Source organism: Cotesia typhae, unplaced genomic scaffold, assembly GCF_013202065.1.
Source record: "Cotesia typhae breed Kobodo isofemale line unplaced genomic scaffold, CoteBio_Ctyphae scaffold_13, whole genome shotgun sequence".
NCBI lineage: Eukaryota > Metazoa > Arthropoda > Insecta > Hymenoptera > Braconidae > Cotesia > Cotesia typhae.
This window is the reverse complement of record NW_027423774.1, coordinates 9,125,065-9,150,455: the sequence shown is the minus strand read 5'-3', so window position 1 is coordinate 9,150,455 and position 25,391 is coordinate 9,125,065. Positions and strand designations below refer to the sequence as shown.

Genomic DNA, 25,391 nt, shown 5'->3' with positions numbered 1-25,391 from the left:
AAATCTTACTAAAGAATCTGCTCAACTTCTGGGATCTAGACTTAATGCAAAAATTTGTTAGCTCCTAATACACATTTTGCTTGATACAGGAAACGTGAAGAGGAATTTCTTCCGTTTTTCAATCAAGAAGAATCATTAGTTTATTGTCATAATATTCCTGATCTCATTAAGAAGTTAGGAGCCGAATATGTTCCTAGAGAATGGAGACTTTTTATAGATTCCTCGAAAAGGAGTTTAAAAGGTGTTCTAATACACAACACGAATCAGTATGCTTCTGTTCCAGTCGCTCATTCTGTTCATTTAAAAGAAACTTATGAAAACTTAGAAACAGTACTTGATATAATTAAATATGAAGAACATGGTTGGTAGCTTTGTGGAGATCTAAAAATTATACCTATGCTGTTAGGTCAGCAGTCAGGATACACGAAATATCCTTGTTTTTTATGCGAGTGGGACAGTAGGGCACGAGCAAAGCATTACGTTTAAAAACAATGGAATCCTCGTACAAATCTGAAACCGGGAACCAAAAATATGATACGAGAAAATTTAATTGATCCTAAGAAAATTTTATTACCTCCGCTTCATATTAAACTCGGTATGATGAAACAATTCGTTAAGGCATTGGATAAAGAAAATGATAGTTTTAAATACTTAAGTAAAAAATTTTCAAGGTTATCAGATGCAAAAATAAAAGAAGGAGTATTCGATGGGCCACAAATAAGATCTTTAACCGATGAAAAATTTGACAAGACATTAAATACAACTGAATCAGAAGCTTGGCTGGCGTTCAAAGATGTTGTCAACAATTTTCTAGGAAATCACAAGCATCCTGACTATAAAAATATTGTGGCAAATTTATTAAATAAGTATCAAAAATTGGGGTGTAATATGAGCATAAAACTCCATTTTTAGATTCACATTTGGATTTTTCCTGATAATCTTGGTGATTATAGTGAAGAACAGGGTGAAAGGTTTCACCAAGACATCAAAACTATGGAAACAAGGTACCAAGGGCGATGGAATGTGAATATGATGGCTGATTACTGCTGGTCGATAAAACGTGATATTATTGACGATTCCCATAAAAAAATTACTCCCAGACGTAATTTTACAGATAAACGCAAAAGATCTCACTCAAAATAGATTCATAGCGACTATTTTATATGACATTTTCTGTAGAAGTTTTCAAATATATGTATTTATAATATAATAATTGATTATTTTTTTTAAATTAAGAAAAAACCATTTTTCTTGTTTGTAAAAAAATCTGATGTGATAGAGTAATTATGTAGGTAATTTTATGTTTATAACACTATAAATTAGTGATATTTATCACTCATATCAAAACAACTTTCAAAAAGTCCTCTTTTGTCGGCCGGTGTAATTATTTCTTATTGCGTTGCAATTTATATTGTTGCATATCATTAATTATAATAAACATTATTATTTATTTAGATTATTAAATACAAATACTGGTGTAAACTAATTCACTTCCTCACAATTATAACCAGATTTTTGAAGTTACAACATCAAATTAACAATTATGTTAGAAATCATTAAATAATAAGTACTCAACATGTTCTTTTCAAATATCTCTGAAGAACTCCCGTCTAATACTTCTAGTGATAGTTTTTGCCAGAGACATATTGCTGAAATCACAATTGGATGTTCCAGATAAGATGTTGAGAATTTTGGAATTAAAAAATTAACATTATTGTTTTTGATCGCTAATCTCTCAGACCTTCTTGAATCATCTTCTCTGAATAATTCTCTTAAATAACTAGACTAACCAATAGATAACAATTTATAGAAATAAGTAGCTAGAAAAAATCTTCTAGATTTAACTGAACCATTTTAATTCTTGCCTATACGGTGTAATATGTTTTTCTCGGCGAAGATTAATGATGAATCTTAATGCATTATTTAAAGAACGCTGTAATTTTAAATCATTCTCTGCATTAGAATCTATAAGTACTATAGAACAATAATCAATCAATGACCAAACTGTAGCTGCTACTAATAGTTTCCTTATTTCAGGAGTGAAAATATTTTTCCGAGTCTTTAAACAATACAATGTGGCATTAATCTTCTTAATCGTATGTGAAATATGATTTTTTCAGGAGCGATCATTACTTATAATCAATTCAAGACATTTTGTATGATTAATATAAGGTAGTTCAACATTGTTCGGGGAACAGGCCCAGCCGCGATGAATTCGCCCCTGGAAGACTCCTAAAATAATGAATCACACCTGACAACCGCTCGTTCCTGCAATTATCAGCCAACCAGAAAATTGCGCTTTGAATTTTCTGACGCTTGCGCAAACCAAGTGACTCTGACGTCACGATCACGCCAGATGTATTGATTTATTCTATGGGCTATCGATGACCGCATCGATAGACCGAATTTTCTGATTTGCTGACATGCGCAGTCAGCCTTCTTCCCAAAGCTGACGAGAAAGAAGACGCTGTATTACCACTTTCTTTTTGCAACCACGCTTTCGAGTGAACGCACCGCCATTCCGCTAATATTAATTCACTAGTGCTAATTTAATGCTTTTTCGCTTAATTGATTACTAATCCGCTTTAATAAGTTGTGCTTAATTCTTTCTTGAATTAGTTACAGATAATTTAAATTGTTTGTGCAATTTATTCTCAGCTCTCCCAGTGCCGGCAGTGTGCTCAACCACGTGTGAACCGGCTTCGCTTTGTTACATACGCTGTTCTTTATTCATCCGCTTATTTACCAACAATCCGCTAACTAGTTAATTAAATATTAAGTGTATTTAGTGTAAATAAAGTTATAGTTGATATATTTAATAATATTTCCGCAGTTTTAATTGAGATTACCAGTCTAAACCAGATCCACAGTTTTCCCTCTTGTTGTACATTTTACAAACATCATCATTAGTAATTAATGGAAGAGAGACCCAATCAATTTCTTTTAGTTCACTATTTGTTCCAATGATCACAGCTTTCGTTTTCGCCAAATTAACCAACAAATCATGTTCCTTTGCCAAGTCAGAAATAGCTTGGGCATCCTTAGTGACTAGATCAACCTCATTAAGTATATTACTAATTTCAATATGAAAATATATATATATATATATATATATATGGGTCATTCCATGCCAAATCGACAAATTTATTACCTGACCTCTTTCGATTTCGCTAAAAATTTTCTATCTTTTTCTACCCCCCGAAAGACATTTTTCAGAATTTTTAAAAATTTTTTTTCCAAACTCAAAAAAAGTTACGAATTTTCGAAAAAAACCGCTCTTTTTTTTTGAAAATGCTAGAACTTTTTCAAAAATTGACCGTTTGGGAACTTTTTTTTTTCAAAATTTTTGTTTTTAAATGTAGTTTTTGAAAAAAATATGAAAAAATTTTCAGAATCCCAGATATATGAAATATTTTAGTTTTTTTGAAAAAACCGTGATTTTCTCAAAGTTGGACAATTTTTTTTTTTTTTTTTTTCTAAAAAACTTCAACTAATTCCGCAGTGATCCCCGCATATTTCAGGATGTGATCGCTATTGCTTCTAATTTTTTTATTATTTAAAAAAAGTTTTTTACAATTTAGTTTATTTTTTTAACTTTTCGGCCAAATTTTTTTAGCTTACTCGTGAAACTTCAGAAGTTAAAAAATAATGTATCTTTCGAAAATTTTAAGTCGTTATTTTCCAAAATTTTTTTTTTTTTTAAATTAAGTGATAATTATGTTTTTGTTTCATATTTGTTCAATTTTTTTGTACTACAAAATCACAACTGCACTATTGAAGTGTGCAGAAAAATATCCTCAGCCGATAATTTTTAAATTGTCGTCTATCGGTAAAAAAGAGATCATCTCTACTTTATTCTGTTAAAATGAAGGTTATGTTAAAAGAATAATCGTATCGTTGATGTGTTCAAAGTGTCACAAAGATATAACATTATTAAATAAATTTACACAGTTTGACGGAGAGTTCTTTTTATCGAATTTTTGTTTACAAGTGATTACAATGCCAAAGTTTCGCGATCGATGTTGTAATCCACATAATTTGGAGAACCATCGGAAAACATCATCTTTGCGTAATGTACCACAAAATTTAGCTAATCGATACAATTTGTCAACTGTTGATCGAATATGCAGTTCATGCTATAAAAAATTACTTCATCATTACGCTGAAAGTCTTTCTGATGAAAGTGATGACAATGAACCCGATGAGCGTTCTGAGAATGATGAAAATATTCTTACCGGATCTATAGAAGTTGATAATTCCGGAGGCAATAACCTGACAGGTATTTTTGAAGCTTTTATGTTTCGATGTTCAACTATCATTGTTCTTTGTATTTTCTATTGATTAATTTTTTTTAGATCCAACAACAAGTGTTGGAGAATCACTAATTCAGCAAAGTAGTTCGTCGTTATCTGAACTCAGTTTGGAAATAACTCGTCCGATCGTAAATGAAGCTTTATTATTATTAAACCAATCTCCATTGCTAGCTAGAAGAGTAAATGATGAAACGTATTTAAACAATAAAGTTTCTCGTGTTGCTGATAGTTTGAGAAAGGCATTAGGAATTCCAAATCCTGTAGATTTTCAATGCAGCAACACAGATGCTGCTGAAATAATTAAAAAATTAAGAGAAAAGTTCCATGATACCAATACGACCAAATCTTTACGTATACAAATGTTGACTCTTATGCCGTCAAGTTGGAGTATTGAGAAGATTGTTGAAGTAATGGGCACATCTACGTATATGGCGCGATTAGCAATTAATCTTGAAGCTGATAAAGGAATATTATCAATACCTGAAAAGAAAATGGGTGAGATATTGACTTACTAACTAATTTTTGTTTGAACAATTTATACGTATTTATATATAATTTTAATCATCACTCAATTTTTCAGGGCATGGATTATCTGTTGAATTGTCATCAGCTGTTATAAATTTTTATAATGACGATGAAATGAGCAATCCTATGCCAGGGAAAAAAGATTTTGTTTCATTGCGTAATGATGATGGTACGAAAATTCAAATTGAAAAACGCTTAGTACTCTGTAATTTGAAGGAGTTACATAAGATATTCCAATCAAGATTTCCCGGAATTAAGATCGGATTTTCGTCATTTGCATCTTTACGTCCAAAACACTGTATCTTAGCTGGTGGTTCGTGGACTCATACAGTTTGCGTTTGTTCTATTCATCAGAATGTCAAATTAATGATTTTAGGAGGTAAATTAAGTCGATTAACAGAAGGTTCAAATATGCCATTGAAAACTTACAGCGACTGTGTGAATGCTATTATCTGTGACAATCCCAAGACTGAGTGCTATTTCAATACATGTCTAAATTGTCCAGGCATTGACAACATAAAACAATTAATTTTCACAGAAATGGATAATCATGCAATCGATGAAATTCGTTACAAACAATGGGTGTCTACCCCAAAAGTAACTCTTGAAACAACGCTGAAAAATGCTTCGGATTTTGTTGATGATTTTTGTGATAAGCTTGTTGGTCTATTACCACATAATTTCATTGCAAAAGAACAATCGGCATATCTAAGAGCGCTAAAAGAATCGATAACCGATAACGAATTCATAGTAATTGTTGATTTTGCTGAAAATCATGCGTTTATTGTTCAAAATGCTGCACCGGGATTCCATTGGAATAACGATCAAGCAACAGTTTACACAGTCGTTATTTATTATAAGGTTAATAATCAACTAACTCATCAGAGTATGGTTATAATTTCAGACTGCTTAAACCATGATTCTATTGCTGTCCATGTTTATTCTGGAATTATTTTCGACTTTATCAAATCTCTTTCGCCCACATTCTCCAAAGTATTTTTTTTTTCGGATGGTGCACCGCAACAGTATAAAAATTATAAGCATTTTAGTAATTTATCCCATTATCGTGAAGATTTTGGTGTACCAGTTGAATGGAATTTTTTTGCAACGGCTCACGGCAAAGGGCCTTGTGACGGAGTCGGTGGGACGGTTAAAATGAGGGCCTCGAGAGCAAGTCTGCAATTACCACCTGATGAGCAAATATTAACACCTGTACAATTTTTTGAATGGGTGTCAAAAATTTGACAAATATAAATGTGCGATTCTCAACAGTTGACGCCTACAATCTGATGAAAGACAAACTAGAAGATCGTTTTAAAAATGCCAAAACCATCCCAGCAACACAGAAAATACATAAAATTTCGCCGTTGGAAGATGGTATAGTGGAAGTTAAGTCATTTTCTTTTTCGGATCAGTCTTTAACTCATAGCACAGTGAAAAAAGAAGACAATCATTAAGTAAAAAGAAATAAGGAAATAGATGTTATCATAAAGAATAGATGTTATTGTAAATAAATAAACTAATTAATGAATAAATAAATCAATAAATATTAGAACCTGGTCAGAAGAAAATGTATTATATGAAATACATTCACGGATAAAAAGGTGATGTAAAATTTGTATCACTGTAGACGCTAATTTTGTATCTAATGTATTATGTCCTGTACTTTACTATACTATGATACAGCATTTTCTATAGTAGTGAACCGAATATAGCATCACCTGACGTAAAATTTGTATCACTTTTTTTTCCGTGTTGATTTCAGGACAAGTAATAAAAGTGATTTTTATTTATGTAGAAATATGAGGTTGGAAGTATGAATTTAAAAAAAAAATTTTGGAAAATAACGACTTAAAATTTTCGAAAGATACATTATTTTTTAACTTCTGAAGTTTCACGAGTAAGCTAAAAAAATTTGGCCGAAAAGTTAAAAAAATAAACTAAATTGTAAAAAAACTTTTTTTTTAAAAAAAAAAAAAAATTAGAAGCAATAGCGATCACATCCTGAAATATGCGGGGATCACTGCGGAATTAGTTGAAGTTTTTTTAGAAAAAAAAAAAAAAAAAAAAAAATGGTCCAACTTTGAGAAAATCACGGTTTTTTCAAAAAAACTAAAATATTTCATATATTTGGGATTCTGAAAATTTTTTCATATTTTTTTCAAAACTACATTTAAAAAAAAAAATTTTGAAAAAAAAGTTCCCAAACGGTCAATTTTTGAAAAAGTTCTAGCATTTTCAAAAAAAAAAAGAGCGGTTTTTTTCGAAAATTCGTAACTTTTTTTGAGTTTGGAAAAAAAATTTTTAAAAATTCTGAAAAATGTCTTTTGGGGGGTAGAAAAAGATAGAAAATTTTTAGCGAAATCGAAAGAAGTCAGGTAATAAATTTGTCGATTTGGCATGGAATGACCCATATATATATATATATATATATATATATATATATATATATATATATATATATATATATATATATATATATCGTCTGCAAATAGCTCATATTTACAAAAAGTAATCCGTCTTATAACAAGATTTATCACAATAAGAAATAAGATTGGTCCCAATACAGAACCTTGAGGCACCTCTGATGACGTTTCGAGAAATTCAAGTGGAAAATTATCTTCATCTATAATTGACTGCGAACGGTTTGATAGATAAGAAAAAAACCAAGTCATAGTATTTAAAGTAAAACCTAATTCAAACAATGCTTTTAATACCACTTTATGATCAACATAATCAAATGCCTTACTTAAATCGAATAAAACTAGACGTGTTAATTTTCCTCTATCCATTACATTGCGAATATCATCAGTTAATTTAAGAGGGGCTGTTTGTGTGCTATGATTTTTTCTAAAGCCAGATTGATATGTGTCGAGTAACTCATTTTCTTCCAAATAATTTACTACTTGATTTGCAACTAGTCTTTCAAAAACTTTACTCAAATGGGATAAATTAGCAACTGATCGAGTATCTGAAGGTGTCTTTGGTGGTACTACTTTATTTAAAGGAATAATATATACAATTTTCCGAATATCTGGGAAAATTTCACATTCAAGTGAACGATTGAACAATGAGGTCAGAAAAATGGTAATTTGCGGTATATGATCTCTTAACCACCCAATATTTACACTATCTGGACTCTTCTAAGGGGGCATCTTCACTGAAAAAGACCTCTACGCAATACGCGGATGGATCATGTTCACAATGGAATAGTCCGCTGAACTCGAGACAGTAGACCAACAAATCATCAAGGACTCTTCAAGATCACCGTCGATTTAAAACGCTTTTAATAAAGCAATTCGCCAAAAGTGCATGGTCACGAACTTGGGGTAAATTTACCGGGTTTGGCACCACTTGTGCTGGTATTATTGGAATAGTTATAAGTGGGAGTATCATAAAAATGATTGTAGATGCTCTCTTCAATGGATATGCCCTACATATAGTATACGGATGGTCTATTTATCTTTTTGAGGCACTGTGGAGTTCATTCACTCATCTGTTACTGCAGTTAGGTAATAAAAAACGAAGTTAAGAAGAAGCTAGCTCTAGTAAAAACTCAACCTCCGAAGATAAATTCAATGTTGAGGCAAAGGAAGTACCATCCACCGCATCCGCGATCTATTCCTGTCTAACCAATACCACTACACAAGTTAATTCAACGACTTCATTGACAACGGAACCCAAGAAAGGACTTTTTGTTTAGGAATAAATTTTAAGCCAGAAATAAGTTAAGTTAGTGAGTCAACAAACCAAGGAAAAATTTTGACGTCTCACTCGTCCATTTATTGACAAGTTTCACTCGTGCTTCCGTCTAACGGAGGGGGTGTATGTTAAATACTTTTTTTAAAATAATTTTTATCTTTTTTATATTTTATTGAAAACCGTCATAATTTTTCGTTCGTCCGTAGACCAGATAATAAAATAACTAGGGTTCATGTCTCTTACTTAGATTACTTAGATACGCAGTCTGAGATCTCAATGCATTTGAGATTGTAACACCTGAACAAACAAGTAAATGGGAATTTCAAACATTAGGAAAAAATATCCAAAAATTTTCGAAGGTGTTTCTTAAATACATTGCGGCACTAGAACCCAGACTGGGAAATTTTATCATTATATACGGGGCATTCCATGCCAAATCACCGAGTTTTTTTTTCGACCCATTTCGATTTGGCTAAAAATTTGGTATTATTTTCTACCCTACCAATAACATTTTTCTAAATTTTTTCAGATTTTTTTACCTAACCCAAAAAAAGTTAGTAATTTAAAAAAAAAAGCTCTTATTTTCCAAATTGCCATAACTTCGACACAAATTGACCTTTTGGCACTTTTTCTTTGTTAATTCTTGTTTTTAAATGTAGTTATTAAAAAAAAATTCAAAAACATTTTCAGAAGTAAAAAACAATAAAATATTTTAGTTTTTTCAAGAAAACCGTCATTTTTTCGAAGTTCGACACTTTGGATTATCAATTTTTTGGTCTCAAAAAAAACTTCAACCAAAACCCTATAATTTTTATTCTTATTAATACAGTTTATGTTTTCTTAGTTTAATTTTTTTTTCACTTTTGAAGTTATGAAAGCCAACCAAAATCGTTTTAGTGCAAAGTTTAAGAAAATAAGCAAAATTTGAAAAAACTTTTTTTTTTCAATCGAAGAATAAGTGGGAACAAAATGGGAATAGTGAGGTTAAATACAGTTTTAGTTGAAGTTTTTTTTGAGACAAAAGAATTGGTAATCCAAAGTGTCGAACTTCGAAAAAATGACGGTTTTCTTGAAAAAACTAAAATATTTTATTGTTTTTTACTTCTGAAAATGTTTTTGAATTTTTTTTTTAAAACTACATTTAAAAACAAGAATGAACAAAGAAAAAGTGCCAAAAGGTCAATTTGTGTCGAAGTTATGGCAATTTGGAAAATAAGAGCGTTTTTTTTTTAAATTACTAACTTTTTTTGGGTTAGGTAAAAAAATCTGAAAAAATTTAGAAAAATGTTATTGGTAGGGTAGAAAATAATACCAAATTTTTAGCCAAATCGAAAGGGGTTGAAAAAAAAACTCGGTGATTTGGCATGGAATGCCCTACATGTATTAAATTTATCTAACGAACAATTTATTCAATCAAACATATCATTCTCAATAAATTAAAATTCGGAAGTTCCCGGTCTATTATCCTAACACGCTAGGGCCGATTACTTAAACACTTAAATATTTTAAATGTAAAATTAATTAATCATTGATTATATAGAATTTACCTTCCATTTTAGTGGATGCCGAATGACCTTTTTCGAAAATTTATTGAATAAATAATCAAATTTAAAACAGTAACAGAAAAAAAAAATCTTTTTAAATTACCATTCATTCTTTTAGAACCAATAATGGTTACTACATTATCAAGCCTAAGTATTGTTCATGAAAATAAAACACGAGTATATACTATTCTCGTCTTTTTTTTTATGTGGGTAGCTAAAAGAGCTTAGGACAACAGGTGAATTTTCCTAACGATTCAGCCATTACGCTATTATTTTATAAGTTCGTTGAGAAAAAACACCGGAGAGATATGATTCTCACGACAATTAATCCAAGATACATAAGCTTGGAACTGTGTTTGGCCTATTTTATTATGGACTTGGTGTATGTTTATCCAAAAATAGACCAATACATAAGCTTGTTATCGAATTGTGCTCTTTTTTGCACCTCTAGCAGGATCAATTTTCACTGAGATCAATTATCGTAAGGATAACTGTTGTCATGTCAAATGTCACCGATTTTTTGTCTCGAATCAATTGTTTTCGAATTATAGGTCGCGTCATCTTATGATTATTATTATCACATCATCATCATCACCCAGCCCCCACAGTTATTTTATTATTATCTTCAATTAAATATAATATCAATCGTCAGAGAAATCAATTGACGTTGGGATCAGTTGACAGTGGGATTATGATACAGGGATCAATTATCCTGATATTAAATTCCGGGGATCAATTATCGTGCCACCTGGAGTAGCGATTCTGGTAAGCAATAGTTCGCTGTTAATTAAACAAATAACTTCAAAATTTTGATTGAACCAGATAACCGAGGCTGCGAGACTCTTAGTTATTGTGGCTTAAAGAGCGATAATCACAGAACTTGAAAATACCGATAAGGAACTCGAAATTAATAAAAAGGGCTTGTGACTAATTAATCGAATAATTGAAATCTGCCAACACGTAACGGGCTGTAGGACTCACTTGGGCTCTAAGGCAGAACTGTTTTTTGTAAATAAGGTCTCGATTTTAGGGTTTGCTGTTTTCTGGAGGGGCTATTAATTCAACAATGAGTTTCTTCTCTGTTAGGTAATAGTGCGCAATAATTTGTATTCTTCTTCCACATATGATATGCAAGCACTGCACTTTTCGACGTGAATGGAAGGCCCCGTATTATATATGATACGCTCGACATAATAAGTGAAATCTTGTCACGTTCTAGCCTTTTAAGCTAACGTTCTTTTTTTTGAAATTTTTCTTCTAGCCCAGTTTGGCATTAGAAAGTGTTAGTTTATTGATGAGCTTATATAGTACTTAGTAAGACCAATGATTAGTTCATTAGGCTTATGGATTTGTTCTACTGGATCCGAAGATCTACGGATAGTTACATGAGTCTTTCTCAATTCTTTTAGTCCTCCCGATGAGCTCTGCAGTTACAACATCTTCTTGTCAGTTTGTTGTTTCTCTTATTCTTGTCTTTACTCTATTCTCCTACTCTTATCACGACGGCGTCTTCATTTTGAGGATTTACTTACTAACTTACAGCTACCAGTGCAAGGGATTTAGATAACAACACCCGGTAGAGTTTCGGTTACCGTTACTTCAAGTCAGTCACATGACAAAGTTTGGATTGCAAAAATGCAGTGGAACTAAGAAAATCTATCGAATTGTCATTGTCTGGTATGTTAGTAAGATATCGGATTGGTAAAGTAATGACACCTAAAGGTTTGCCGAAGTCTGACGTTATGAGAAAAATCTTAGGTACGAACTTTAGTTTGTCTACAGTGGATTCAATAGGACGCAAAAAAGCATGCCTCACTTAGGCATACCAGACTCGCCCAAAATTGACTCGTCGACATGCCTTACTAAATTTTTAGTCTAAATGTTACTGTAAAAATTATTTCTACGTTAATATTGTACATATCCTTGGTATTCTTTGAATGTTTTGACACTCAAATTTACTATACCACCATATAAATTTTTTTCGGAATTATTATTCTCTTTAAATTTATAGCGTTGATACCTAAACTGCTGGGAAAGAAATTTATTTGAGTTTCAAAAATGAAATTATGTGTCTCTCCTTTTGTTACAGAATACGAAAACTTCTCCGGCTGGAAATTATTTCATTGAAAACAATAATACTTTGCCAAGAACTGGACCTTTGCTCAGATCGTATAGTCCCGCAACAGCAGGAGTTGGAGCCTCTTTGACACAATCGAAGATTCAAAAACCTTCAGGTATAATAATTGATTTATTTTTTTTTTATTTGTATTTACCCCGCTTTTCAGACTTCTGTCTCGACGAGGGTCCAGCCGAGACCAGAGGGAGACTCCAGGCTGATCGGTATATTAAGTTTTGGCTGTATGAGTTTAGCGGTGTGACGTTCTGGCAAAAATTTGAACTGTAAATCGATAATTTATTATAAAATTATTAAATGATTTTCTCAAAATCACATTCCAAAGAAAATTCATTGCTTTGTTGCTGAATTAGCAACGCGGCAACAGAAATTTTAGACGATAAGAAGTCATCGCGGCCCGGGAAAAGTTAATGTACCTACGTCAGCATGGGATCCGGGCCTCGACGACGTTCCCGAGATGTGACCTGAACCCAACAATGGCTGCCACTGATCATTCGTATAATTAAATAATTAACTAAGACAGTCGACCGGAAGAGCTCTTCGAGCTCGGACCTTGTCCACCGGCTTCTATCTAACCTCTTTCTTATCATTAAATTTTTATATTACAATGTTAATCTTGACTAATTACTTCTAATAGGGGCGAGCGCTTTGTAGCGTTCCACCCTATTTTCTAATATTTCTATAGGGGCGAGCGCTTATTAGCTGTTCCGCCCTGTTGCTATCATTCAAAATTAATAATTAATTCATAAATAAAAATCATGGTACGAGACATTATCTGTGCGGCCCACCGGGGATCTATCGATCGGCTAACACGGCCGGCCTGGAAATAAATTTTGATGTTCGGAAAATCCAGAATATTAAAGCGGCATTACCTATCTTTTCAGCCTGAAAAGTACGGCGGCAAAGGACCGACTTTGGGGAAACTGCAAGCATTTGGACGTAACCCACCAGTAGAACAAGGCTTGAGAAAACCATTGAAAAACCCAAGCCTGTACAGACCGGCGTGAGTTACATGCTCCGATGTTCACTGCAATTGACTTTTCAGCACTCACCGGGTCTCGAACCCATGCCTCACCAGTCCCAAGCAAACATAACAAGCGATGTACCGCTTAGCCATGGGACTGGCTATAAAAATTCATTTTTAACTCCCCTGTCACTATGTCTGCGTGTATGTGAGTATATGGGAGAGAGAGAGTGTATAGTTATTATTTTTTTCCCCGCTAAGAAAATTGAAGATTTTCAATAATCGGGAAGTTATTGGTTTTATCCCGTATTCTGGAAATCAAGTTTTCATCGGATCTTGACTTTTCGAGATCCTAGGAAGCTTCTCTGACTATTATTGCAATGGTGTATAACTGTATGGATATGTGTACGGATGTGCGTGTGTGTGTGTGTGTGTGTGTGTGTGTGTGTGTGTGTGTGTGTGTGTGTGTGTGTGTGTGTGTGTGTGTGTGAACCTCTTGTAACTTTTGAACGGCTTGACCGATTGGATCGAAATAAGTGCCGATCTGAAGAGTATCATGACAATCAAATTTCATGAAAAATTGAATTGATTCGGTCTGCTTGATTTTGTGAAATCTCAAATAAAAAATTTTCGAAAAATCGTTTTTTTGGAATATTTTCTAAACAGCGTTACCGATCAATTTCGAAAACTAATCCGCTCTCAAACTTAAAAAGCGATGCCGATTGGTAGCAGTCTCGTCAAAGTCAGTTTATTCATTCGAGAGTTGTCGAAAACGAAAAAATTCGAAAAACCTCTTTTTTTTTTTTTTTTTAAGTGAAATTTCTTTACGGAGGTAACAATTAAACGATTTGAGGCGGAAAAGGGGAAGTAGCGCTAGAGGAGAAGCATTGAGTGAAAGTTTAAAGTAGGCCAGAGGGGGAATCGCTTGTATAGCAAGCCGAGCAAACCTTATATATTTTAAAGAGTGGGAAAAATTAAGGAGAGTCAAATAGAGTGGACGAGTGCAGTGCGCGTGCGTCGTAATTCCACCACGTTACTTATATGTGTGAGGGTATATATATTATAATGGCCGATTGGCTCGGGATACGTCGATGGGCCAACAGGTCCAAGATAATTGGCGTATTTGTTCGTCGTGGTCGGTTATTGGGCGCCAGGAACAATTCAGGATGTTCCAATCCTCGACAACCTAAATCAGGAACAACGTAATGGTAAACTAGCTCTACTCAGGGCGGCGGGTTACTAAAGAAAGAAATGACAAAGAAATTCCGAAACAAATAACAATTTATTAAAAAAAATTAGTATCGGTTCGGCGAAATAATCAGTTCAAAATAAGTCGACATAAAACATAACAATCGTGATCAATTCGGATAGTAATCGTAAAACAAAATCAAAATACTAAACGTAAACCAATCAAAATAATAATCGGGTGAATAAGTCAAATAATACTCAATTTAGCCATCAAATCAATAATTCAAATACTATTCAACAATAATCCAGTGAAATATTCAACTAATACTCAATTAATAATCAAGTTAGTAATTCAAACCCTTTCAAATAATAATCAAGTAATATTCAAACAATATTCAAATAATAATCGCGTTAATTATTTAAATAATACTAAAAATAATAATCCAGTGAACAACTCACATGATGTTCAAATAATAATCAAATCAAATATTTACTTAATATCCAAATAACAATCAGTTAACAATTCAAATAATAATCAATAACAAAATCAACGTATTACTCGTAGACAACATCAAAATAAATTTCGTATCAATAACAACCAAAACGTACTTAAAATAATCGCTCAGCAGAATTATTATTTCTAAAATAATATTTCGTTAATTCCAACTAACTAAACATGTCTCGGCGACATGACTCATCGATTAAACAATTCACAATCGGATCAAACAATTCTATCTTCGACGACGAAACAGAAGAAGCGATAATCCGCTTAAGAATGCGACGCTCAAGCGATACGAGTATAGCAACGCGAACTCGAGAACGAAACGGAATATAAAACTCAATAACAAAACTTTCACACTGCACTATTTTACAGGGAAAACGGTACTCTAGGTACCTCGTGGGACGTTGTCTACGGGGTAGTGCTGGTTGTTCACCGAGCAACTCGCCAACTGAACTTCTCAGTTACAAACACAACAACAATACTCGTGTCCCACGAGTTATCTATCCTGACGCAAGACACTTACCCTGGTACCCTCATCGAGGGCTGGTGGTCCAGGTCCAGGTAGTCGAACAGTCGTCGTATCGGGTCGTGTCGTGCCTCGGCGAAGGCTTGGTCAGATCGCGTCGAATAAATTTAATTATGACCAGCACGTGGTCAGCGATTATAACAATTCTTCCACAAATAATTGCGTCCACAGTTTACACAACAGTTTCAAATTTAACGAACAATTCGAAATTCAATCAAACAATCAATTAGCAATAAACAGCGTTAATACTCGGTGTATTAATTAACAAACAAATCAGCGATACAATAAGCGAATAAGTGTTTTGAGCTAGGCTCCAAAACGCGTGCGATTCCGACCAAAGCAGTATCCCCAAGCCCCTTTTTTCAAACTAATGGTCCGCTTAATCTTCTTCTCTTTGTCCCGTTCTTCGTTACTCTATTGACGGTCTCGGGCCCAAAGATGGCGGCAGTGACGATGCTCGACGATGCTCTCGATGATCTTCTCGAGCTCGTGGCATGCGTCAGGGACAGTTTAGACTTAAAATTAACTTACAATTAAATCTTAAATCAAAATTCAAATTGTCGCGCTCTCGAGCTGCGGACTTCTGAATACTGTTTCAGGATCCGGCGAGGGCGACACGGTCGCGGCGAATCAACAACAACAACGAAATTTTTCAAATTAAACAAATTAAAATTAATCAAAATTAAACAAGGGGAATGAAATACCCCATGTTACAATATATATACATATATACATATATATATATATATATATATATATATATATATATATATATATATATATATATATATATATATATATATATATATATATATATATATATATATATATATATATATATATATATATATATATATATATATATATATATATATATATATATATATATATATATATATATATATATATATATATATATATATGTTTAATACGGGCTTTGGGGACTTCAAGATGGCGGACGAGATTTATGTATACATAGATTCTAATTAATGTTCTGATGTGTATATTCCTAATTAAATTCTAATTATTAAAATATTTATTTAGATATTGCAACTTTTATATATATCTCTGATTATGGGAACCTTTCACTATATATTTCTGGTTCTGAGGACCTTCTACTATATATTTCTAATTTTGAGGACATTTTGAAAAAAATTATTCAAATCTAATGAATTAAAGTCTCTATAGAAATGACTTTGTTTTTATTTAGGTTATCCTTAGACATTCATAATAACTGATTGAAAAACTTTGTACTATTAAAGTAATATCTCTACGCAATGAAAAAATATTTGAATCCGAATTATGTACAGAGTGCATTTATTGCAATACGTATGATGTATGAAATTGTTAAATTCGGAAATTTCAATCCGTATAATTTATGATTAAAGCTTCAGATAAAAATCGTTTCGATTTTATGCTCATATTTATTCAGGAATAAGGGCGTATAAGAGACATAAATATATAATTTGAAAGACCTTACGTATACATGCCTCAGATTGAGATCCTATACAGTCAAATAGATATGATTTTTGAAAAAGATTCACTAATTAATTAATGAAGGATTATTAAATAACTTTTAACTTAAAAGTTTTAAGTTGAAATGATTAGTTCTGAGCATAATGCTCGAAATTTTCTCATATTCTTGGTCGAAAGTTAGTAGAATAATGAGCAATATATATCTAATTTTAAAGACCTCCGCTGATATATAATTAAGTTCGAGGACCAATGCATTCATATATATCTAGGTTCTGGGACAAGTTTTTCTCGATATGAGGTCTGAGTGTAAAAAGATGCATACTTGGGCTCGACAGATAATTCTCACATTGATACAATTATCAGGTAGATCACGTAATCGGGATATTCGTTGAAAAATGTGTTTTTTCACTCAATCTAGGTAAACATATAATCAAATCCGTAAACGTAAACTTGTGTAAAATTTTACCAATCGAATTATAAATAGTGTACTCAGGAAATTATCTAGTAATGTTTAGAAGTGGATGATTGAATGACTTTCAATTTGAAATGATTAGTTCTAAGCTTGAGAATTTGAAATTTCCACGTTTTTTCAGTCGGTAATTATTAGTTAGTTGAGCGATATATATCTGATGTCAGAGACCTCCGCTGATAAATAGTTGAGTTCGAGGACCAATACATTTATATATATCTAGGTTCGGGGACGATTCGTTAATCTATATATATTCACTATCAGGGACCTGATTCCAGATGGTAATGTCAACGTGCACGAAATTGGCAACGCTATTTCTGAGAAATTCCCATTTGAATAACTAATACAAAATGAACAATACATTTGTATGAAATTGTTTTAAGTTTTTTGACCAGTTTTATATTTTTCATAAGTTTTTTTCGAGTTTACTAGATATAAGGTCTGAGTGTAAAAAGATGCATACTTGGGCATGACAGATAATTCTCACTTTGATACAATTATCAGGTAGATCACGTAATCGGGATATTCGTTGAAAAATGTGTTTTTTCACTCAATCTAGGTAAACATATAATCAAATCCGTAAACGTAAACTCTTGTAAAATTTTACCAATCGAATTATAAATAGAGTACTCAGGAAATTATCTAGTATTGTTTAGAAGTGGATGATTGAATGACTTTTAATTTGAAATGATTAGTTCTAAGCTTGAGAATTTGAAATTGGCACGTTTTCTCAGTGGGTAATTATTAGTCTCTTGCGCGATATATATCTGATTTCAGAGACCTCCGCTGATAAATAGTTGAGTTCGAGGACCAATAAATTTATATATATCTGGTTTCGGGGACGATTCGTAAATTGATGTATATTCCCTATCACAAAAGTGCACAAAATTAGTAACTTTTTTTCTGAGAAATTGCCATTTAAATAATTTATACAAAATAAACAATAGATATGTACGAAATTGTTTTAGTTCTTTTTAACGGTTTTATAGTTTTTGTTTTTTTCAAATTTTCGAGATATAAGGATTAAGGGTTAAAAAATGCTTACTTGGGGCTCAACAGATATTTCTGACATTGATACAATTATCAGATAAATTGTGTAATTAGGATATTTGTTAAAAAATGAGTGTGTTTACTCAATCTAGGTAATCTTATAATTGAATTTTTCATCGCGTAAACTCTCGTAAAATTTTACAACTCGAATCGCAAACAGTGTACTCAGGAAATTATCTAGTATTGTTTAGAAGTGGATAATTGAATGACTTTTAATTTGAAATGATTAGTTCTAAGCTTGAAAATTTGAAATTGATACGTTTTCTCAGTCGGTAATTATTAGTCACTTGCGCGATATATATCTGATTTCAGAGACCTTCGCTGATATATAATTAAGTTCGAGGACCATAACATTCATATATATATCTGGGTTCGGGGACGATTTGTAAATCGAAATATATTCACTATCAGGGACCTGATTCGAGATGGTAATGTCCACGTTCACAAAATTTGCAAGGATTTTACTGAGAAATTACCTTTTAAAAGTTTATATAAAATATACGATACATCTGTACGGAATTGTATTCATTTTTTTACCGGTTTCATATTATTTATAAGTTTTTAGCAAGTTTTCTAGTTATAAGGTCAAAGTGTAAAAAGATGCGTAGTGTGACTTGCCAGATAATTCTCAGGTTGATACAATTATTAGATAGATCACATAATCGGGATATTTGTTAAGAAATAAGTGTGTTGACTCAATCTAGATAAACATTCAATTGAATTTTTCAACGTAAACTCTCGATCAATTAAGCAACCGAATCGTATACAATATACTTAGGGAATTATCTGGTATTGTTATGGAAAGAATGATTAAATAACTTTTGATTTGAAATGATTAGTTCGAGATTAAAAATTTGAAATTAACACGTTTTCTCAGTCGGTAACTATAAGTTTCTTGCACGATATATCTCTGATTTCAGAGACCTCCGCTGATATATAGTGGAGTTCAAGGACCATTATTTTTATATATATCTGGGTTTAGGGACGATTTGTGAATCAATATACATTCACTATCAGGGCCCTGATTCCAGATGCTTATGTCCACGTGCATAATATTGGTAATATTTTTTCTGAGGAATTTCCTTTCAAATAATTCATACAACATAAATAATGCATATGAACAAAATTGATTAAATTCATAACTTCCTGCTAAGGAAATCGAAGATTTTCAAAAATCGGGAAGTTATTGTTCTCACCCCGTTTTGCAAAAATTGAGTTTTCATCAGATCTCGACGTTTAAAGGTCACAGGAAGCTTCCCTGACTATCCCCGCGAGGTCGTCACTATGTCTATATGTATGTGTGTTTGTTTAAGTATGTCAATCGCTTATAACTTTTGAACGGTTGAACCGATTGCATCGAAAGGGATAGATTTTGAAAAATTTTGAAAAATCTCAAAAAAATTAAAAAAGAAATCACATTTGAAAGTGGTATTTTTGGAATATCTTTTAAACGGTTCGATCGATCAACTTCAAAAACTAATCCGCCTTTAAGCTTGAAAAATCACGCTGATCGACCCTAATCCGGCCAAAATCAGTTGATTCGTTCGAGAGATAGCGTGAATGAAAGAAAACCGAAAGAAACCGAAAAAAGTGTTTTTATCACTTAACTTCGATGGCCGCTTTCTTTGGAAAAAAATTTTTTTTGCGCATGCGCAGAACGCACATGCGCAAAGGTTCTGCGCATGTAGTTTAGGCGGAAAAATTTAAAAACTTAAAAAAAATTTTTTTTTATTATAGCTTAATTTTTTTGCACTATGTGTCCTGCGCATATAATTTTAGCGCAAAGATTTAAAATCTTCAAAAAAAATTATCTTTAAAGGTGTAAACCAGGGAAAATAGAGTACTTTATCGTGAAAACAATTATTTTTCTTGCGAAAAGTCCAGCTTGTCCGGCTTGTGACCAAATAAAAATTTTTATTATCTGAAAATTTTAATTTAATAATTAGAAAATATGAAACTTTTTGACCTACCAATAGTCTAGTCAACAAGTGTCTTTTTGGTCGACTTTTTCCGGCAGTCTCCGAAAATTATGATTCAGATGTCATTCGATTCGGAATGGCATCTAGATGATTTCTAAAAAGAATGAAGTTTCGCTTGAAAAATTGCAAATGTAATAAAGATTTTGAATATTTAAAAAAGATTCAAAATAGGAGGAAATTTCCTGAAATATTTCTCGACTTCCGGAACTGTAGGACCAATATTTATAATTTTTCCAGAGAAAAAAATACGGCTGAAAAGGGTGCTCTAGCTTGCGTCCCTGATTCAGAAAGATGATTTGAAATGATTACCTTCATGTTAATTGTATATCTATATAGTATTCAAATCCGACACATTTAAATCATTCCAAATCATTTTTAATAATTTCAAATTAGATTTCTTAATCAGGGGTAAACCACATCTACTTTGGAGTACTCATCCGCGAGCTCAAAATATTACATTAATTCTATTTTAGGCTTAAAAATCTCAAAAATGTCATAAGTACAATTTTAAGCGCTCAGGAATGGAATTAGCGGGAAGTTGCACGGATGGCTTTTAGGGTGAACCTTTTTCCTAATTTTTGTTACCGGTTTTATATTTTTTATATTTTAAGCTTTTTTCAAATTTCCTAAATAAAGGTCAAAGTGTGGAAAGATGCATACTTGGGTTCGACAGATTGTTCTCAGGTTGATACAATTATTAGATAGATGACGTAATCAAGATATTTTTAAGAAATGACTGTGTTGACTCAATCTAGGTGAACATTTAATTTAATCCTTTAACGTAAACTCTCGATTAATTTACCAACCTGAGTCGTAGACAGTGTACTCAGGAAATTAATTTGGTATTGTTTAGGAATAAATGATTGAATGACTTTTGATTTGAAATGATTAGTTCTGAGATTAAGAATTAAAAATTTACACGTTTTCTCAGTCAGTAACTATTAGTTTTTGCGCGATAAATCTCTGATTTCAGAGACCTCCGCTGATATATAGTTGAATTCGAGGACCATTACTTTTATATATATCTACGTTCGGGGACGAACATCGGTCTTGACAGATAATTCTAACATTGATAAAATTATCAGATAGATAACGTAATCAGGATATTTGTAAAAAAATGAGTGTGTTCACTCAATCTAAATAAACATATAATTGAATCCTCAAACGTAAACTCTTGTAAAATTTTACCTCTCGAATCGTAGACAGTGTACTTAGGAAATTATTTGGTATTGTTTAGAAATAAATTATTGAATGACTTTTTATTTGAAATTATTAGTTTTTAGATTAAGAATTTAAAATCTACCCGTTATCTCAGTCGGTAACGATTATTTTTTTGCGCGATAAATCTCTGATTTCAGAGACCTCCGCTGATATATAATTGAATTCGAGGACCATTACTTTTATATATATCTACGTTCGGGGACGAACATCGGTCTTGACAGATAATTCTAACATTGATAAAATTATCAGATAGATAACGTAATCAGGATATTTGTAAAAAATTGAGTGTGTTCACTCAATCTAAATAAACATATAATTGAATCCTCAAACGTAAACTCTTGTAAAATTTTACCTCTCGAATCGTAGACAGTGTACTTAGGAAATTATTTGGTATTGTTTAGAAATAAATTATTGAATGACTTTTTATTTGAAATTATTAGTTTTTAGATTAAGAATTTAAAATCTACCCGTTATCTCAGTCGGTAACGATTATTTTCTTGCACGATATATATCTGATTTCAGAGACCTCCGCTGATATATTATTGAGTTCGAGGACTATTACATTCATATATATATATATCGGAGTTTTGGGGCGATTCGTAAATCGATATATATTCACTATCAGGCACTTGATTCTAGATGATAATGTCCACGTGCACAAAATTGGCAACGTTCTTACTGAGAAATTTCCTCTCAAATAATTCATACAATTATTTTCTATTTGTCGATGAGTTTCTCTTATTTCCGCAAATTCTAAAATTTTGATTATACGATTAAATTTTGTATGATTTTTGGTTTTAAAATATATTTCTATCTTACATTCTTTACGACTAGGACTGTTACTATTTTATCAATTTTCACAACTGAGCCTGTTACTTACTTATTTATTATTTTTTATCAATTTTTTTCAAGTTTTAAATTTCAAAATCCTTTATTCTGTTATATCAGACTGAGTTAAATTGTTTTTCTCATCTTAAACTATTTCTTTATTTTTAAAATATTTTTTTTTTTATTAGTCATAGTTCAACGTTTATCCGAGATTGAAACGATGCTCTCAAGGGTTTCCAATTTCAAATTTTATAGTTCTGAGAAGTTTTTTTTTGCTTCTAAAAGGTACCCTAAGTACACAGACTGAAGTAATAAAAATTATCTCCCGCTGAGAACCAGATAAGAGTGCAACGTTTCAAACTCAGATACATGTTAAGGCATATTTCCTTTAGTAAAACTAAGAAAATTTGAAATAAAAATGTAAGAGAGAAACTTAAAGGGAAATATTCGACTTAAAATTCTAACGGTTAAATTCTAACACATAATTTTTTTATAGTTATAATTTCAAAAGAAATTGTTCTAAAATGTTATATTTAAAAATTTAAACTTAATTATAGAGGATGGAAAATTTAATAATCATTTCATACAATAAAATGTTTTCTAGATTTAATGTAAGAAACCAACACAAATATTAATAATTATTACTCTAAAATCAATGAAATTAGAAACCTACGAATAAATATCATAAAATTTTAATAACTAAAGGAAAACAAGAAATCTTAATGTTTTACAATAATATGTTAACAAAATTATTATAAGTACAGACCTACGTGGAGGGAATGGTGCGACTCCTGAAGCGAAGGGACTCATGAGAAGGGGAAATTCTAAACGTAACAAAGGCTAATTGGCTTAGAGTTTCCCCCGATTTAGAAAATGAAATAAGAGAGGCACGCCCAGGTTTTTCCGAAAGGACCCAACTCCAGAAAAATAAGTAGAAATATAGTCAGTCAATTTAAAACATTGGAAGTGAGTCTCCCAGTAATAGTAATATTAGTAGATTCCCCTTTATCATTCCCCGTCAGTACAATCACCTCTCGAAAAACCATGGCGTTCAATCCCAAGTAAGTTAATTATATTTTTAATGTTTATAAAATTTTTATTATTGTATTGATCTTTGAAAATTTAATTTGTTCACTGTAATTTCCTTATTCAAAATATACCGAAAATAATTTTATCTAACAGGAACGATTTTCATCTTTCGCTTGAATACCTTTCCCCACTGTTTAAGTTCCCAAACCTATTGGCTATAACCAGGGTTTAAACATAAATAAAAAAAATTATTAAATAAAATAATCCGTTACCTTCGACGTAACAATTCCAAATACAAATGAAATTCAACAACTAAGTTTTTAAATATCACAATTTTTTCTAAATTACTTAGGATCTGTATCAAAAAAAAAAAAAAAGGAATGAAATAGCGATGCATAAAATTTTCTATGAAAACATGAACATTTTATAAAAATTATAATAATTGAACGTCGTAAAATTAGAGATCCATTTTCAAAGAGTTTTTCTTAATGAAAGAAAATCAAATATTCAAAGAAACAAACAACTTAATTTATCGATAATTTGAGAAAATTCGAAAGAATTTGAGAAAAAATTCTACTGAGTTCAAACCATATCATAAGTTAATAATTTTTAAAATATTTTTAGGAATTACTCTGAAATTGTTCATAATCTTTTGATAAAATAAAAGATCGTAGATTTTAATTTTTATAAGACTATGTAATGAGACTCGATAAGTCTGAACCGATAATAATCACCTCAATTCACAAGTAAACGGATTTGTCTTAAGTAAATATTGAAGCCCTCAAAGTCCGTATTAAACATATTTTCCTAATTCGGCTTCGGGTACGGTCCTCGAAGCCCGTGATAATCGTGATCGTCTTTGGGTACCGTCCTCGTAGCCGAAAAATGTCCCCGAAGACCGATATATATATGCGAAATCGTCCTCGTTTACCGTATTAAACATATATATAAATAAATATATATATATATATATATATATATATATATATATATATATATATATATATATATATATATATATATATATACATATATATATATATATATATATATATATATATATATATATATATATATATATATATATATATATACACTACTGGAAAAAATTAAGGGATCAAAAAAAAATTCCAAATTTTTCGGTAGTTTTCAACAGGCCGTAACTTTGAGAGAAATGGTCGTACAGGAAATAAAAATAAAGGAAATTGTAGCTCCAAGTGTCTAGTTTTTGGATTAGAACTTCAAAATTTTGTAGCCTCTGCGGTTTCTGAGTGATCGTAGAAAAACCAGCAACAAAAAAATTCTCAAAATTTTTTTAGTTTTTTTTTTTGGTCTACGGGCGTGGAAAAAATTTTTTTAGCTTAACCACCATAAGGATCGGATACTTTGTTCATTTACCTTTAATTTCTTTTTTTAAACACCCTGATACGTCCACTCCTCGCTGAGATATCGGTCTTCAAATGGAAAAGGATCTTTTTGTCTTCGATTATCGATATCTCAGCAACCAATGATCGCACAGAAAGTTAAAGGTGGGTTTCAAGAACTTGAATGAATTCTTCTTAATGACTGTCCATTGTTTTTTCGAAAAAAATTTTTTTCTTTCCGTCACATGAATTTGAAAATGCAACAAAAAAAGGGCTTTTAGTGGTTTTTTGGAAAATCAAGCGCTGGATCGAAAATATTGAGGAAACCACTAATGTTAAGTGTGCCTTTTACAGTTCAATATGTCCACAAAAACCCTACAGAGAATCAAATATTCCAGCCAGCCGTTTTTTTGTTTCACCTGATCGAATTTTTGAAAAAATTAAAGGATCACGTTTTTTGCTCTGAAAAGCTCATAATTTTTAAAAATGAGAAAAAAAAATGGTTTTTTCGAGGTTTTTCCACATTTTCATTCCAAAAAGTGTTTAAATTTAAAAAAAAAAAAAATTCAAAAAAAAA

At 31.6% G+C, this 25,391-nt stretch overlaps 1 protein-coding gene across 6 annotated transcripts in view; it reads left to right on the top strand.

The window, feature by feature from the left end:
• The window catches only part of LOC141534860 (coiled-coil domain-containing protein AGAP005037), a 651,729-nt gene that overhangs the window by 128,251 nt on the left and 498,087 nt on the right, over nucleotides 1-25,391 (top strand). For all 6 annotated transcript variants that reach the window (XM_074254459.1, XM_074254463.1, XM_074254462.1 and 3 more), the window contains one exon: nucleotides 12,174-12,318. In XM_074254459.1, coding sequence (XP_074110560.1) covers nucleotides 12,174-12,318 — 145 coding nt within the window. The remainder of the gene's footprint in view (nucleotides 1-12,173; nucleotides 12,319-25,391) is intronic.